Raw genomic sequence first — 16,870 nt, forward strand, 5'->3', positions numbered from 1 at the left:
TGTCCACTGCTGCCCTTCCTTGTAGGTCAGTAGAGGCCGGCTGTTCTCAACTGCTTTAACCTTTGACCCCGTGGATTCCTGCATGAGAAGAGGAGCCTCAGGCTGCAGCCGTATAACCTGTTGATTTTGCAGTTTCTAATTTTATAACACTTTTTGTTAAAACCCTAAAGAAACTGCTAAAAGTCTTATTCTACTCAAAAAGCAGAACAAAGTCAATCAGAGCTCCAGCTATCGATTACTGTCATGATCGATTGTCATGTCATAATCTGATGTTTATTTTCATGATTAGTCGATTAAATGACACGTCAAAGGAAAAATGCCTATTAGAATATAGTCAGAGCACATATTCATGTTGCATGTTTTTTCACACCAACAGTCCAAAACCCAAAGATATTCAGTTTACTATCATACAAGGCTGCATCTATTTCAGTAACGATACATAAGTAAGTCGTTTTTGGAATTTTGAAAAATGCTCATCACAGTTCCCCGGAGCCCAAAGTGACTTCTTCAGATTGCCTCTTTTATTCAACAAACCCTCCAAACTCTTCATTTACCATCATGAATGACAAAGAAAAGCAGCTAGTAAGAAGCTGGAAACAGCTACATTTGTAATTTTTCGCTTTAAAAAGAAAAAAGATTAATTGATTATCGAAATTGTTGAAAATGGTGTTTATCAATTGACCAGTCTTAGACAAGATCAGTTTTCATTCAGTGGATTAATCGTTTAACTCTAAAACTAGTTGAGTTACTTGAAAGACAAGCTGATTGTGAAATTGTATGTAAAATGTAGTTCCTACACTATGTTTATCATAGTGATTATACTCCATGTCCGAAAACCTCTTTAAAACTGCCTCCTCCATTGACTTTGAACTCTGACTCCAGTATCTGTCTCTCCCTCATCTCCCCTCATATTTCCCCTTGGACGAGGTGGCAGCCATTTTCCTTTTGTTACTATTAATGACAGTTAACGAGCGATCCACGGCCCGGGAGGTAACTTCAAAGAGTTAATCTCCTTTAGATTGAGCCCTGAGAACAGTAGGACGTTTCAATATTGAGGAAAAGCCCTGGGGCGTAAACTCCTTCTTTTTTTTTTTTTCTTTTTTTTTTACGGCTGTCTTTCATTCTTTACTTCAGTTCATCCTCCTCTTTGTGATAGAAGACCGACCATTGACCTGGAGGAGAGAGAGAGAGAGACAGACAGAGAGAGAGAGATACAGAGAGAGAGAGACAGACAGAGAGAGAGAGATACAGAGAGAGAGAGACAGACAGAGAGAGAGAGATACAGAGAGAGAGAGACAGACAGAGAGAGCAAGAGAGAGAGAAAATAACAAACCTCAGGGTCAGACCTCTATAATCCTTCATATATTGACATCCCAGAGGTCTGTAACAGTGGAAAATCTTCAACGCTTTGCGGACAAACAGATCAGAAGTTGTGTTCTCTGCTCATTAAGTGTTGGAATGCAGATGTCTGAATGCTCCACGCATTTCTGGCGTTTTTTTTTTTTTTTTCGAGGCTCTGTTCGGTTTGTGTGTTTGCCCCAGAAAATTCAACCCCCACCAAGCACTTGGCCTCTTCTTGCTTATGCTGCTTTCTCCTTTGTTTCCATATCTCTTTTTTTTCCGCTCCCACTCCTCCTCCTTCTGCTTCCTCCTCTTCTCAACATAAACTTGTTTTGCTTTCCCTCCCACTGATCCCCTGTTCCTTTTCCCACCATCCTGTCTTCTCCCCTCATAACTGCCGTTCCTCTCGCCCATCACACTTTCTCTCCAAAACCGACCTTCGGTGAATCTCTCAAAAGAATCCACCGCTGTCGTCTTTTTCTCCACTTCCTGTTTTATTTCTGTCTTCCGTCTTTGTCTGACTTCTACCTACGTAAATATCTCTTGTCTGCCTGCCCACCTGTTTGTCTGTCTCTCTGTGTCCCTGTGCCATCTGGTAATGTGTTTGGAGGTGTGTTTTGCTCTTCATCCATCAGCGATCTATTCCATGTTAGAGGAACTCAAGAAGTCCATCAGCACTAACACTTCATTTTAACTTAATTGATTAACTTTGGCTGTTGGACTGTTGGTTTGACAAAAAAAGCAATGTAAAGTACTTTGAACACTTTCACATTAATGCAGAACTGTAACAAAGAACTGGTTATGTGGCAGCAAGTTGCGTGACTTGAATCGAAATGACGAGCAGCTTTAGAGCAGCTGCTTAAAAGTTGTGGGAGATTTTCTCGCCACAGCATCACGTCGCGAGAAAAGTAGCCACTTATAAAATGTTAAGAAGCACTTTGCATGTCAGGCACCTCTGTAAAGTTTGACTCTGATGATGTCACAATGATGTCATCAGACATTTAATGTTTCACAGCAAACTTGTGTTGAGTTTGGAAGATACAAGAATTTCAAATGCATGGAAAGTCTAATGTAAGAGGCTATTGAGTTGTAGTATGTCACAGACATCAGTCACAGTCAGAATATCTCTGTTTTTTCAGTTCTAACCAAATCTACTTCTCTCTCTTGCTCAACTTTATAGAAGTGTGAATATACTAAATCCCTGGTGTATCCTTGGCTTGACCAGTTGTTGTCTAAATTTTCTAGTTGGTGGTCACCGTAGAAAAACATTGGGCCATCTAGCAATATTTTAAACAGTTGTAAATTACGTCCTGGGGGCCGAAATGGTCTAGACTAAAGAGATGTGATCCCTGTGGCAGATGACTTTACCATGTGCGTCTGGATCAAGCTTCATCCCAATTTACCAAGCTGTGGTCCCTCACGTCTTAGTCATGCCATCAGCAAACGCTAGCAACTAACCACCAATACATATGACTGCAGATATACCCGTCATTATACGCTTTGAAAGGTCACTAAGGATATCATTAGTGCCACCACATTGTTGGAGCCCTTACAGCTTGTTAAACGGCCTCATGCAGTGTCTCAGCGAATTTGACTGGCGCGCACACACTGACTCACACGCACTTCCTTGTTGTGAACGGATTTGGGTTTTGTGATTGATGCGTGTTGGGACTTTTACTCGGTTTCAAAATAAACAGAGTTATAACTAGGTGTGTAATTACTCACGGAAGATAAAAACTGAAGTGTTCTTTGCTTCAGCTCGCAGGGCAGCCTCAGACCTCAGCCCCGCTGCACATTCACGTGTGCGTGTGTTTGTACGTGTGTGAGCGGAGGCCTGCCATCTCTAGATGTGGTTAAGCCATCTCCTCAGAGGAAAACTTTGTGGCTAACCTGTCAGGCCAATCAAGTGCAGCGTAAGCTGTGATGACTCTTACATCTGTCAGACAGGGTCAAAGGTCGCCGCTCTCTCTCCCCTAGTAAGAATCAGAGCTGAGTGAGCGAGAGGAGGGGGGCAGCGCTGGATATTTGCCAGAGAACAGGACAGCCAGGCATGGAATTTGGGAGAAAGGAGGACTTTTATACATCCTGCCCTTCCAAGTTTAAATTCAGCCTTGAATGAAAACAAAATGCTACTCCTCATGTCGTGGGCCCCCTCGCATTTCCTTCCCCTCCTCCCCTCTCTGGAAATACCTCCATCCATCACTCGAGGAGGCTTTGTATCAAAGTTTGTTTTGTTTATGCTGAAGGCAGAGGCCATGCAGGACTCAGGCCAGCTCAGAAAATAATGTGTAACTTTGTGTATTTGTTGAGGGGTTATACTAAAATATGTTTTGGGAGGTCTGGGTGAGTAGTGAGTTTATTTGTTCTTTTCTTTCTTGTCTCTGTCAGGCCCAATGTGTGTGGCTCGCGCTTCCATTCATACTGCTGTCCCGGCTGGAAGACTCTGCCAGGAGGGAACCAGTGTATCGTTCGTAAGTTCCTCCATCCTTAAATCCTCTTTAATACCAAAGCCCAGTGGAGAAGACAACAAATAGGCATAGGATATTTCTGTCTCTGTTTGTTTTATCACGAATCATTGAGAGCGATTGAACCAGTTTAATAAACTGTCCTCCTCTTCCTCTTCCTCTCTCCAGCAATTTGCAGGAATTCATGTGGCGATGGCTTTTGTTCCAGACCCAACATGTGTACCTGTTCAAGTGGCCAGCTCTCTCCCAGCTGTGGAGCAGGAGCAGGAGGTCAGTAACACACAAACAATCAGTAAATAAAGCTTCCTCAGAGCCTGTCATCAGGTGGTGACAAGCGAATGGAATGAAAGCAGGCTAACAGCTTTTTGATCGATTATGTGACAATCATGTAGCCCTTTTTTGCAAGAACGCTTTGATTTTGGAAAGTTCAAACCACCTACCACAGCTGAAACAATTAGTCAGTTATTCAATTAGGTGATTGACAGCAACTAAGAGATAATTGAGTCATTTTTAAAACAAAAATGCTTTACAACCCCCAGTCCCAGCTTTAAAGGTTGTCTTTTTTTGACGTTTTTTGAATCGTAGTCGGACAAAACAAGACATTTGGTGATATGAGGGATGCTTGCTTCACTGTGGAAAGTTACACTATAAGATCACTCTCGTAGCTGCCAGTTTAATATCAGCCTGTTATCTTAGGTCAGCATAAAGCTTGGAAAGTGAGGGAAACAGCTAATCTGCCTCTCTCCAAAGATAACTAAGGTGCCTACCAGCACCTCTAAATGGCTGGGAGCCGTAATTCCTTGGAGACTTTGTTTGTTGCCTGACAACTGCTCCCAGCCACAAAATAGTTCGGCTTATGACTTTTCATAAAGCAACAAACTGTAGTTTTTACACTTCAGTTTTTGTAAAGATTAAGCAAACAGGCTGAAATATGTTGTAATGCTTAAAAGAGGCAGGGACTAAAAATGTAATGTCTAAGACAGAGGGGGGACACAGTACTGCAGCACTTGACAGTGTGAGAAAATTGATATGGTTTTTGAGCATTAAAAGCACAAAAACCTCTTAACCCATATAATAATAACCCAAAATAAAATTATGAACCTGGAAATGAGCATAATAAGTCTCCTCTAATTAATTAAATTAGTAAACGGTTCTTTGAGGAGCCGTTTGTCCCTGTCTGGTCTTTGTGCAAAGCTAAGCTAACTGGTTGTAGTTTTGTTTACTGGACAGATGTCAGAATGGTATATTTATCCTTTCACCTAACTATCCACCAGACAGTGAATGAGCGTGTTTCCCATAAAACACAATTTATTTAAAAACAGACCGTCTCTAACAACCTAAGCTGCTGCAGATGTACACCTTTCTTTTGATTTTCAGACAGATCGTATAAAATTGCAAGACCATAGGCTCCTTTTTTCATCAGTGAAGCCCCATTGTTGAATCCTGTAGACAACTCAAGCAGCAGGACTTTAGAGTGGTTAGTGAGGCTTCCTTTCAACTTCATTCCCAGATTTTTTCATTTCTGCATTTGGCTGATCGGTAACTTTATTGGATTCCTTTCTGTACACCAGGATTGGCAGAATAATCCAGTTGATCACTGTTGTTGACATTAGTCTTCTGAATGTCTTTGAGCCTGAATTTACTTAACTGCATGATAAACTAAGTGGCCCAAACGACTGATTAAATTATATATTTTTTTTACACTGAGCAATCTCAGTTCTGACTAATCCAGTTCCTCGGATATTTTTCCAAATGTAATGGTTCCACCCTTCTCTTGCTGGAGCCAGACAAGTACTGTAGCCAGTGTAATAGCGGTGTATGGAGGCCCAGGCCTGCTCTGCAGCCTGTAGGTCACAGGGTTTGTCAGGATTAAAACTGAGAGTCTGGCTGCCCCTGTTCAGTCTGCTGGGCTTAGTTACAGACCACTCAGGATGTGTGTGTATGCATGTGTGTGTGTGCGCGCGTGCTTGGAATGGAGTGAGGTGTTTGACTACACATGCAGCGTGTGTGAAATCACGTTTGTCTTAGTGAGATTAGTGCAGTGTGCAGGGTTTAAATATGTAGTTAATATGTGCCGAACATGCAGAAAACATTGTCGTTAAGCAGCACTCTGGGAGCGAATGGAATATGTGTCGATGTGTGTATTAAGTAGCGTGCAGTGTGTTCAGCTTCACTGCTTCAGTCGGCCGAAGTCAGATCGTCAGTCACGCCTGGCCCCTGCCAGACCCTTTACACATGCTCACATTCCTCCTAGCACACACGTTTTCACTCACACAACTGCACATGCTGATACAGATACAGCCTATACAGACAATCATGCTCTTACACAAAAAAAAAAACGCACACACAAACACACACACACAGCGCGCATCAGTTGGCTGCGACCCAGAGGTGTAAAACAGGATCCGTTCCAGCCATCAGTAAGGACGACCCTTTAGAGGAAGGGCATGGAGGGTGGGGTGCAGAAAAACAGCCTGTGACCTGTATGGCAGGATACGCACAGATCTCCTGCAGAGTCAGTGCTTTGGCAATAGCTATGAAGTCATGTTCCTCGGGGGCAGGAACGGTGCGAGAAAGCAAAGTGATAAATTAGAGTGAGGGCTTAGCAAAACTGGAATAAACTGATTGTCCGACTCTGCGATTCTCAGCTTTCCTTTTATGGTGGCTTTTGTACAGGTTCACAGGCAGGCAAGGAGGCTACTGAGATACTGCTTTATCTGAATAATCAGAGACAGCTTTATTGTTGTCTGATTAGTAATGGCAAAATATGTTTTAGTGCACTGTTAACTGCGGAAGACCTTCGCCTGGCCTCTGGCAGCTTTCATGAAGGCCAGAGGTCAAATAGCTTTATGACCAGAGATAAACATACTGTGGAATGACCCTGAGTAACTGTGGAGGTCACCTTATTTGGCAAAAGTTAGGTTTCAAACATGAGGCTTTGATTTGACTAAACTGGGAAAAGTAACTTCTAATTCCCTCACTGACCTGCATGTGACTACTCCCGAAATCTAGACACTACTGTGTCTAACCCTCATATTTGGGTTTGATGTTCGACTGATCCATACTCAGCGTTTAAAGGGATATTCTGGCATAACAAACCGCCATCAAAAAGCCACTCATAGCCACAAATAATGCTCAGAACAGCACCAAACTTCTGCAACAGTACAAATAGGGTCTCAGCACATAGTTCGAGGCATCAAACATCTGCTAGCTTTGCTGGATTACTACTGAAACGACAACACAACTCACAACTCTCCTGCAGCAGCTTGGTCGTTATGGGGAAGCCCTGCGAGTCGATTACCGAGTGCAGTAGATTTCCACAGCTCAAGGATGAAAATGTATGATTATTACTCCATGGAAATGCCATCAAAGTTCATCTATGTCTTGCCTACCAGTTTATAACAGTTATCGAGAGCAGACAGGAAAAAGAATGGAATTGAGCATTTCTAACTGCACTCTGTAATCGACTCGTCAGGGCTTCCCCACAACAAGCAAGCTGCTGCAGGAGAGTGGTGAGCTGTGTTCTCTATTCAGTAGAAATCCGGCAAAGTTAGCAGTTGTTTGATGCCTCAAACTACGTGCTTCGACCCTATTTTTTTACTGTTGCTGAAGTTTGGTGCTGTTCTGAGCATTATTTGTGGCTATGAGTGGCTTTTTGATGGCGGTTTCTTGGTTGGAGGCATAGGCTGCAGTGTCTTGTTATTGTGCTGTCCTTTCTGAGGTTGCTAAAACTACATAAGCTAGCGGTCAGAAAACTTGATCTCTCGAGGGGGGTCTTACTTGGTGTAATGGTGTGTTAGACCACGGATTAAACTTACACTGGAATAACCCTTTAAGATTTGTACGTTGAAAACTGTTTTCACAACATTATGTTGCAGAGGCTTTGGGCTGCTCCAAGGGGATGCAAATACTCCTCATCGTAGATGTTGTGCTAACTCCCAAATTCAGGCCACCATATAACGGGATAATTCAGTGCAGTCGGAGAATTGCAGCTCCACGGAGATCTGTTTGGAAACGTCAATTTCCTCTGCCTTAATTATACAGCCTGATTGTAGCACCCTGGTCCACTGGGTTATAGATAGCATCTTCATGTCTCACATCTAGCCTGTGGAATGTGGAGGTTTAAATAAATCAGCAACACATTTGTGATTTGCTACATGTAATCCACATGACTCTGATTATCGTTGTGTCCACACAGATGGCTGTCTATGATTTTTTATGAGTTTTACTGGAATCTCTGCTGTTTGCCAATAATCATATCAAGCATATGTTTCTGGCAAGCCTGTCAAAGGTTTAGAAATGTACACACGTCCAGACTTAGAAAGTAAAAGGCAGCTTTGTAACTGCGAGAGTTGCATATAGTGATAACCCCGGACTTGTGACATGTCAGTTCCCAGACGACAAGGGTTCACACTGTTAGTCACCCTTGTAATAAACCCGCTGACAGTTCAGAGCAGAGCAGCTGTGCTGAGGATCGTATAGGGCCATCTTTATAACCTTGTCTTCCCATAACCATAATTATGAAATCATTACCACAGACGTTCTCGCCCTAATGCCGAGAAACAGCTGTCTTCAGACTGACAGGCTTCCATTGGCTATTGACTTGGAGCACTAGTGAGTCCTGGGAAAGCAGAGAGAGGCCTCTTTAATTAAAGCCGTGCCGCTTCAACGTAGTCAACAAGACCACAAAGTATTGCTCCATCCTGTTAGGTATGAGTCATGCATACAGATAAATTGGTCTAATTTGCCCAGAAAATGGATTAAATGTGCACAGAGTTTACTGAAACAAAGGTGGAATGAAAAGAAGTCAGTTGTATTTGACTTTCAACCTGCTCTGACAGCATCTCATGCAGCTTTCTGTTTCACTGTGTTGCCCATCCATACTGAAACTGAGGCAGACTTGTCACTGGTTGCTGGGATGTAAATCAGGACAAAACACAGCCATAAAGCTCCTCAGTTTTCCATCAGACACACGTACCCACACACACACCCGCACACTCAACACACAAGCCTGGACTTCCTGTGTTTCGCAGCCTCTCGTAAAAAACACCCAGATGTGAGCAGCTCACCGACGACACTACCAGAATACAGAGGTGCATTGTGGCGCTGCAAAGCTACACCCGACTCCTTTTCCTTCAGCGTCTGAAAGACTCTCACACACACGCATATCCCTCCACCCTGTTGCTTTACATGTGCAGTTTTCCAGGCACAGGTCATTGGGGCAAACCATCTCTCTCCACCTGTGGCAGATGAAGTGCCACGAGGAGAAGGGGGGGCGAGAGGCGAAGTTTACCAGTGAGATCATCTCCTTCTGTCTCCAAATGTGCTTGTTTGCTTCCTCCTCCTCCTCCTCCTCCTCTCCCATCTAGTTCCTGTTAGAGAAAAAAAACACAACACCTCCATCGCTCCAGCACCTGTCCCATCATCCCAAGTTCCTGAGATCAGAGAGTTCAGTGGCTATAGAGAGATGTTCCCTAGCTAAAAATCTTCTACCATAGATTCTTGACCTATTTAGAAACGCTTGCTGTAGGGTGGGGTCAAAAAATTGGAGGTGTTTGCCCTAGCTGCCCCCAGTTTTCTTTGGAGGCATCTGCATTGCAGCACGCTGGAACTGTTTTCTCCACGGTTTCGTTCCATGGCAGGGGAAACTGAAATCACTCACTGCAGTCATTCTTCATGTTGCACATCATTGCTCCAATTTTTGGCCTTACGTGGAGGAAAGCATCAGGAGAATGTACAGCGTTAACCTCATGTCTTGAAGTTGAGGTTGAAACCTGAGAGGAAGACCTGACATATCTCCCACGAGAAGAAGAGAGAAAAAGGAGGAGACAACACACTGACCTATAAAGCCAGTCTGCCCCAGAGTCCCAAACTATTTGCTTTAATTTATCACTATATGTTGCCATGAGATGCAATCCAGACAAAAAGTCCCTGCCAAATCTGTACAAGCAGTCTGCCAAGTGTTGCACAGAAGAAAGTTAACTGGAATTCCTTCAGGAATCATGAAATACATGGAGCGAATTAAAGCTGTGGTGACACTTCCAGTGAATCACACCTACAGTATGCCTTGCATTTACTGAAAGTCCACATGCTCCACATCCAAAGATTCATACTATTGTGCTTCAACTCATGTAACTGAAGGCTTTCCTGTGTGAGCTGCCAGTAAGGGAAAGCGTGGGTGATCACGATGAAAAGCTACCTAAGAGTGTTCACTCATCATGACTCACACAAGTCATATTTAGTGTGCCTGGGTACAGTCAAAGTAAGTGAGGGGGGGGGGGGGGGGGGATTATAGTGGCTGAAATGCCTCCCGTAGGCAAGTGTACAAACTCAGAAAAGTCTCATTAGACAAACTCAGCTATGGGGAAGGTCAGTCATTTCCCCTCTGCTCCTCGGCTGTGCATGCCAGAAATCTTAAAGAGAGAAGGAGGCAGATGGAGGGAGAGAGAGGGAGGAAATTAATGTTGAACTTGAGATTAAGATATAGAAGATCATGAAAGGCACCGAGGGACTAGGCGAAGGTGGAGGAAGGAGGAAAAATGAAGAGAGACCAAAGGACAATGAAATATCCTCTTGAGCCAGGATGAGAGGAAAAAAACGGGGTGCAAGGAAACATTAAGAGGATACAGTTCTTTAACGTCCACCGCTGTAGATGTCTCTGCGTTCGCTAAAAGGCTGGCTCAGCAGAAGGTCGCCTGTCTGCCGGGAAGAACAATTCATTTACTTTATGAAAGCTGCGGTTACATGTTGGAGACTGTCAGATTGGCCCTCTTAGCGTCTGCCTTCAGTATAATACCTGTGCACGTCCGCAGCACTTTATGTTTGTTTACCCACCATTCAAAGTTACTCCCTCTTCTTTCTGGTGCCTTCACTCCTCTGTGCATCCTGTTTAGGTTTTGTTTTTACTTCTCTTCCCCCCTCAACTGGTTTCCCTCTCATCTCAGCAAATTCCTGCCTGCCTGCCTGACTGACTGACTGTAGCAGACAGCTGGCTCAACTTAATGCCTGCTCCCAGTCGGCTTGATTAGCTTTGGTTTTGTGGCCTGGGGGTCTTAGAGCTTGTCTGTTCATCTAAAGCTGCCAAAGAAACACCAGCAGCGTTGTTCAAACCCAAGTGAAGTGGAAAAAGCCTCTAAATGTGTGAAAGTGACCATGGTTGGTTAACTCTCAAGTGTTTGGAAACAACTCTGTGTTCTTTAATGGGGTAATGATATAATGAATCAGTCGAGCCGATGGGTCAGTTATTGCTCATTTCTTAAAAGTCTAGGTTTGGTTGAAGCTTTTGAATAAAGTTTTAATCCACCAGTGTTTCTGTTCACACTTGCCTTTCTATCTTTCGTCGTGCCCACCCCATTCATCATCCCACCCTATCTTTCCTCTCTCCCACAGTTCAGACCTGTAATGTCAGGTGTATGAATGGCGGCAGCTGTGCAGAGGACTCGTGCTCCTGCCCGAAGGGCTACACAGGAAGCCACTGTGGACAGCGTGAGTGAAAGCTGCTGCACAGTCAGCACATCGATCACATATATGAATGCATATTTAACTTTGATGTAGTACTTCAGTAATCCCTCACTGGGGAAATTCAATTTCTACGCTCATTAAACATTATTTATTACATACTTATGCACATGTAGGACCTATAGACATGCCAAAAGTCCTGCTTGAGTAAAAATAAAGACATTAAGTTAAAATATTACTTTGGTGACAGTGAAAGTCATTCATACATGTAGTACTTTCATAAAAGTTTTAAAGTATCACTTATTTACTGAACTTAGGTATTGAAAGTACCACTGTGTCTTTTGCTCCTTTTGGCTCTGATGCGTCACATAATAAGTATCTAGTAACTAAAGTTGTCAAATCACTCAAGTGAGTAAAAAGTACAGTATTTGCCTCCAAAAATGTAGTGGAGGGGAAGTTTACAGGAGCAGAAAAAGAGAAAAAGCAGAAAAGTTTTAGGGTTAGGACTTTTAAAGACTATCCCTTTAATCCTTTTTTGTGAGCCTTGGTAATTTGTCACTATTGGCCTTTACTTGCAGCATGTGAAAGGCCTGCATTAGGGTTAATTTTTGGGGTTAGAGTGAAGTTCAAAGTGAGGCATGAAGTGTCGGTATAGTTGGCTTCAGAGCTGATGTCATCAATGGAAATCCTCACATGTGTTTGTAATCCAAATATACAATACATCATGTGTTTATGTGTTGGTGATGCAAGTGATTTAAAGGTGAAGTCATTCGAAGCTTTATGAAAGATCTGTGTTTGTAAAAGAAAGAGGCTGCGTGCAGAATGTGTAATCCTCTGTGAATCACCGTCTTTCCCTCTTTCTTCTGTAGCGGTGTGTGAGAACGGCTGCCAGAACGGTGGGCGCTGCATCGGACCCAACAGATGTGCCTGCGTCTACGGTTTCACTGGCCCGCAGTGCGAGAGAGGTGAGAGCTCAACCTCATTTCGATGTTGATACAGTACATTACGATCCTCCGCTGTCTTCCATTAAGCCCGGTTTGTGTTGATATGATAGAGGTTTTTTTTTTTTGGAATAAAATATTATACTAACCAACGCTATTGTTGAGATGTGAGAATGTAGGTAAGAAACCTGAAGGGTCAGACAATCTGCCACTTTGTAAACAAACCCACAGTTCACGCACCGTTTTGGGAGCTAAAACAAACATTGTAGCTATTAAACTGATCCATTTGATTTTTGCAGACCAATTAGACCTACTATACTTAACATAGTTGGGCGTACACACAAGTTTTCCTCTGCAATGAGGGATTATAACTGCCATTTTCTGTGAGCTCACTGTTTTCACCTCCAAATGTGTGGTTTATATGGCTAAAGTCAGCCTTAGTGTACAGTTTGTTTGACTGCTTGCCTGTTGCTGTCTGCAATTAAAAGAGACGGTTCAAAACCCAAAAAATCAAAAACACATATTTTTCCTCTCACCTGTGGTGCTATTCATTCATCTGAATTGTTTTGGCCTGAGTTGCAGAGTTTTGTAAGGATGTCTGCTTTCTCTCTAATATGATGGCCTCAGATGGCACTTGGAGTGTGGTGCGCCAAAAAAAACAGCAAGGTCTCTTTCAGAAATCATGACCTGGTTACTCAAAATAATCAGACCTTGTTGCGAGCATTTTCAATGTCAAGGAGACATATTATGCCCCTTTTCAGGAATGTAATTTTATTTTGGGTTGCTGTAATTGATTTACATGCTGAATTGTTAAAAAAAAAAAATTGCAGCACCGTAGTGTGCCCAAAAAGTGTGCTCTGATTGGTCAACACTCACACGCCTGAGCCAGTACTGCTCTTCCTATTGTGTTTTCAGCTTCCAGTTAGCTTCACTTCGATCTTGAATATAAACATCATGAAAATGTGTGACATGGTGACATAGTATGATGACTTTTTTTTTTTTTTAACTTTCAAGACCTTTTAAATGCACAAGAAGCTAAATAACACACTGAAGGAAGGAACAAAAGAAAAAAAGGTCATCTCTAAATGGTAAAATAGTCTTTATCAAGCTCAAGTTGTCAGAAAGGATCTGACTGGCCAGGAGATGGAAGCCAAGAAGTCCGAGCAGAGTGGTTGTAGGGTGGTTTTATCAATACACTCCCCACCCACACAAACACTCTAATGTTAAGGAAGATATCGAACCAGGAAGGCTTTGATGTGGCCGTGCAGACCTGAGTGTTGTTTCTATCAGTCCAGACATACAGCAGCAGCCTGTTAGTTCATTACCTCAGAGCTTGGTGAGCAGGCTCTGTTAACGTGGATGACTTCATTCGGTTTAGCACAGACAGACAGTGGGTGTTCACCTCCTGAGCTTTGAACTGAAGCCGGAGGTATGCGTACGGTGGGAGGTGATGGCAGGGTGTTGGAAGTACGTGGTACAGTCCTGTGGCGCATGAAAAAAAAAAAACTGAATTGATGGATGAGTTTAATTCACCTTAGGGACCTTTACACCTTCAGATATTTTCTGTCACCTGACTCACCTTTTTGTGACCCTCACCTTCCACCCCCCCACCCCCGCTGTTACATCCACTACAGCAGAAGAAAGTTCTTGGCCTGTAATTTAACTCACCTCATTCATCTCAGCCTCTCTTCTGCATTCCTTTTTCTACTTATACATACTGTATGTCTGTACGTATGCCTGTGTAACAAAACAGACATAAACACTCATCATCTGTTTTCTTCAGACTGTCCTCCCCGTGCAATCTTCCCTTTTCCATTCTTTTATGTCACCTTTTTTATATATATATATATATATTTAACTTTTTTTTACTGATCCACCACTTCATCAGATTCTATACTTTTGTTTTAGCCTTCGTCCTACTCTCTGTCCCTCGTCATAGTTTTACATGAAGCTCTGGGGTCTTGTTTGCTTGGAAAATACATCATTTCGAGGGTTGTGAATGCCTTAAAGACATCTGGCAATAACCCCCCCCCCCCCCCAACGTCCCCACAGGACTGACAGAAAAGACTTTCTTTGTGGAGTGATCGTGGACATTTCCTGATGAGAAGTGGAGCAAGGTAGGGAGGAGAGAGAGGGATGGAGGGGAGGAAGAAGGGAGGGACAGGGTGAAAATGAAAATGGACTCCCCAGCTGTGTACACAAAGCCTGGTGGTGGGGAGTACAAACACTCTCCATGTTGGAAGAAAGGGGGACCTGCAGGTAGTCACAGGGGAAACACTTACAAATCTTTGTTTGTGTGTGTTATTCAGGCCAAATATCCTTCAGGGAGAAACGAGGATATGGGCTCGGTTTGTCAGATTAACTGCATAATTCATAAGGAAACACATTAGGGTCCTCCAAAAATAAAGATGATGCTAGGTAGAATATGAGCATTTGAAGTTGGAGCTAAAAAGACCAGTTCACACAAAAACTGAAAATTCTGGCATTATCTACTCAGATTTGTGTATGTGGAAATTTGGATCGTCACAGAAAATTGAAAAAAAAAAAAAAAAAAAAAAAAAACTCAATGTAAAATTCCTCAGAAGCCAAGAGATCTCAAATTGACTTTTTGAACTGTTTTGGAAAGTCATGATTCACACAGCAGTTGTCAGCACACTGGCAAAATAAATCTCTAATTTAGAGACTAAGATAATTTCCTCTGAGATATTCAGTAATGGTGATAAATGACCTGTAAATTGTCTTGATATTGGGTTTGGCCTGAAAAGCACAGAACGTCCCTGGTGTAACCTTTGGTGCTCTCATGATCCTGTTGCATATTGTGGTCTTAGAATTTGTGTAATGGAGTCGATGATTCAGTGGATTTACTGTGTGATTCAGCGAGAAGACAGCTGATGAACTGTGATTATGAAGGCAGTGAAAGGTAACCAGTTTGGGTTTAACTGGGTGTGTTGGATGGAGTCATGGGAAGCCCTCTGCGTGTTGGTGTGTCTTGGGCGGGTGTGTGTACAGCTTGTATGTGTGTGTGTGCCTGTGACTTGCTGACTTATGTTGAAGTTATCACGAGGTACATTCTCCTTAAATCAGAAAAGATTCCCACCATCTCTTGTGTTTTTTGTTTTTAGCCATGCTAGCAATGCGTTAGCCTCAAATATCTCAACAGCTATTGGATTGATTGTCAAGGTTTTTGGTGCTTATGTGAAGAAACTTGCAAACAAGCAGGGTTCAAACCAGGATGAGACTTGATTAACACAGGCAGGGTTGCAGGAAATACAAGAGCAGAAAACACAAGGAGCAAACACAGTGACACCAGTGAACAGACACTGACAGACTTAAACACACAGGGGCTACTGAACAAATGAAACATGGGTATGCACAGAAAAAGGACAGTGGGAAGAGACAAAGGCAGGAACTGGAAATGAGGATGAATTGCACAAAATGAAATGACAATCTAATCTGAATAACCAAAACTTGACATGCACAGGCTATTAACACACAACACAAAGGCCTGAATGTAAACAAGCTTATGCTGCGTGAATTCATTGCTTGAAATCAGTCGCCCCAAAATGTCCTGGTTTTTATTCAGTTGTAGCTCACAAATGCCTCTTACTCTTGTCCAGTGCATTTGTTAATGCATTTGTGTTAATGTATATTTCCATATCATTTCACCTACCTGCACACTAACAGGGAGTGGTGCAGATGAGTGTTTGCAGAGCTTTGGCCCATTACAGCGGTTCTGCTCCAGTGCTGCTCAGTCCAGTCTGTCTCAGTGGACCTGTGCAGCCTCTCTGGTCAGTCCCAGTCCGAGCCTGTGGACCGGTCCAGAGCAAATAAACTAAAATCGCAGAGGAGAGAATTTTGCCCCCAGCAGTGGCGACGTCAAGCTCATTTTGAGGTGTTGGACGTGCAGGAAGTGGTGCTATTTCTGCTCTGTTGACTCTGGATAAGAGTGGACAGAACGTGGCTGGACAGGATGGCTGCGCTGGTCGATGGGTGGGACTCAGAAGCAGGCCAATGCTGCTCTAGGGGAAAATGTTCCCAATGACAATTTAGTGTGAGGCAGCCAGTTCGGAGCCATGCTAAATCTGATTTACAGAGAGTCTGTGAATTATATACTAATTCAGCATGACATTGCCTCATAATGTAGACCCCATATGTGTGTCTTTCGTATGCAGAAACTTCTGGTGCAGGGCACACAATGAACCCCAAAAGGAGTAAATCTCAACGAACTGGCTAAGAGTGGTACAATTCTCCAACACTGCTTTTTAATCCACGTCTGGAAATGTGTCTCACCGGGCGAACATGCGATAATGCGCCGTGTGTTTCATCCAGACGCCGCGTGTGATTACACGCTGTGGATGAAATCATCATGTTCTGTATTAAGTGTAATTAGGATCGTCACTATTCACAAGCTGTTTTTAGTGTCTGCCTTTCAAGGGGGCACTAAAGTTTGATGATCCATCTCATAAACAAAAAGTCGCGGAAATGACTCACCAATGTCCAGGCCAAATTTCGTGGCGTTGGGTTTTTTTTTCCAATCAATATTTGAGTAGCCTCACGGGACGGCACTCGAGGCTGTCTTTGATCTGGCCTGATGAAAAATGGCCCGAATTCACTCTCGCTGCAGTTAGGAAAGCACTACAAAGACTTCCGCCTCACTGAATAAGT

The 16,870-nt window shown here is 43.1% G+C and overlaps 1 protein-coding gene across 1 annotated transcript in view; it reads left to right on the top strand.

Moving 5' to 3' along the window:
* Positions 1 to 16,870, top strand: part of fbn2b (fibrillin 2b) — a 73,341-nt gene that overhangs the window by 13,478 nt on the left and 42,993 nt on the right. Inside the window, exons 4-7 of the mRNA XM_037115686.1 lie at positions 3,730 to 3,812; positions 3,975 to 4,076; positions 11,196 to 11,291; positions 12,134 to 12,229. Coding sequence (XP_036971581.1) covers positions 3,730 to 3,812; positions 3,975 to 4,076; positions 11,196 to 11,291; positions 12,134 to 12,229 — 377 coding nt within the window. The remainder of the gene's footprint in view (positions 1 to 3,729; positions 3,813 to 3,974; positions 4,077 to 11,195; positions 11,292 to 12,133; positions 12,230 to 16,870) is intronic.

This window comes from Acanthopagrus latus, chromosome 11, assembly GCF_904848185.1.
Source record: "Acanthopagrus latus isolate v.2019 chromosome 11, fAcaLat1.1, whole genome shotgun sequence".
NCBI classification, from domain to species: Eukaryota; Metazoa; Chordata; class Actinopteri; order Spariformes; family Sparidae; genus Acanthopagrus; species Acanthopagrus latus.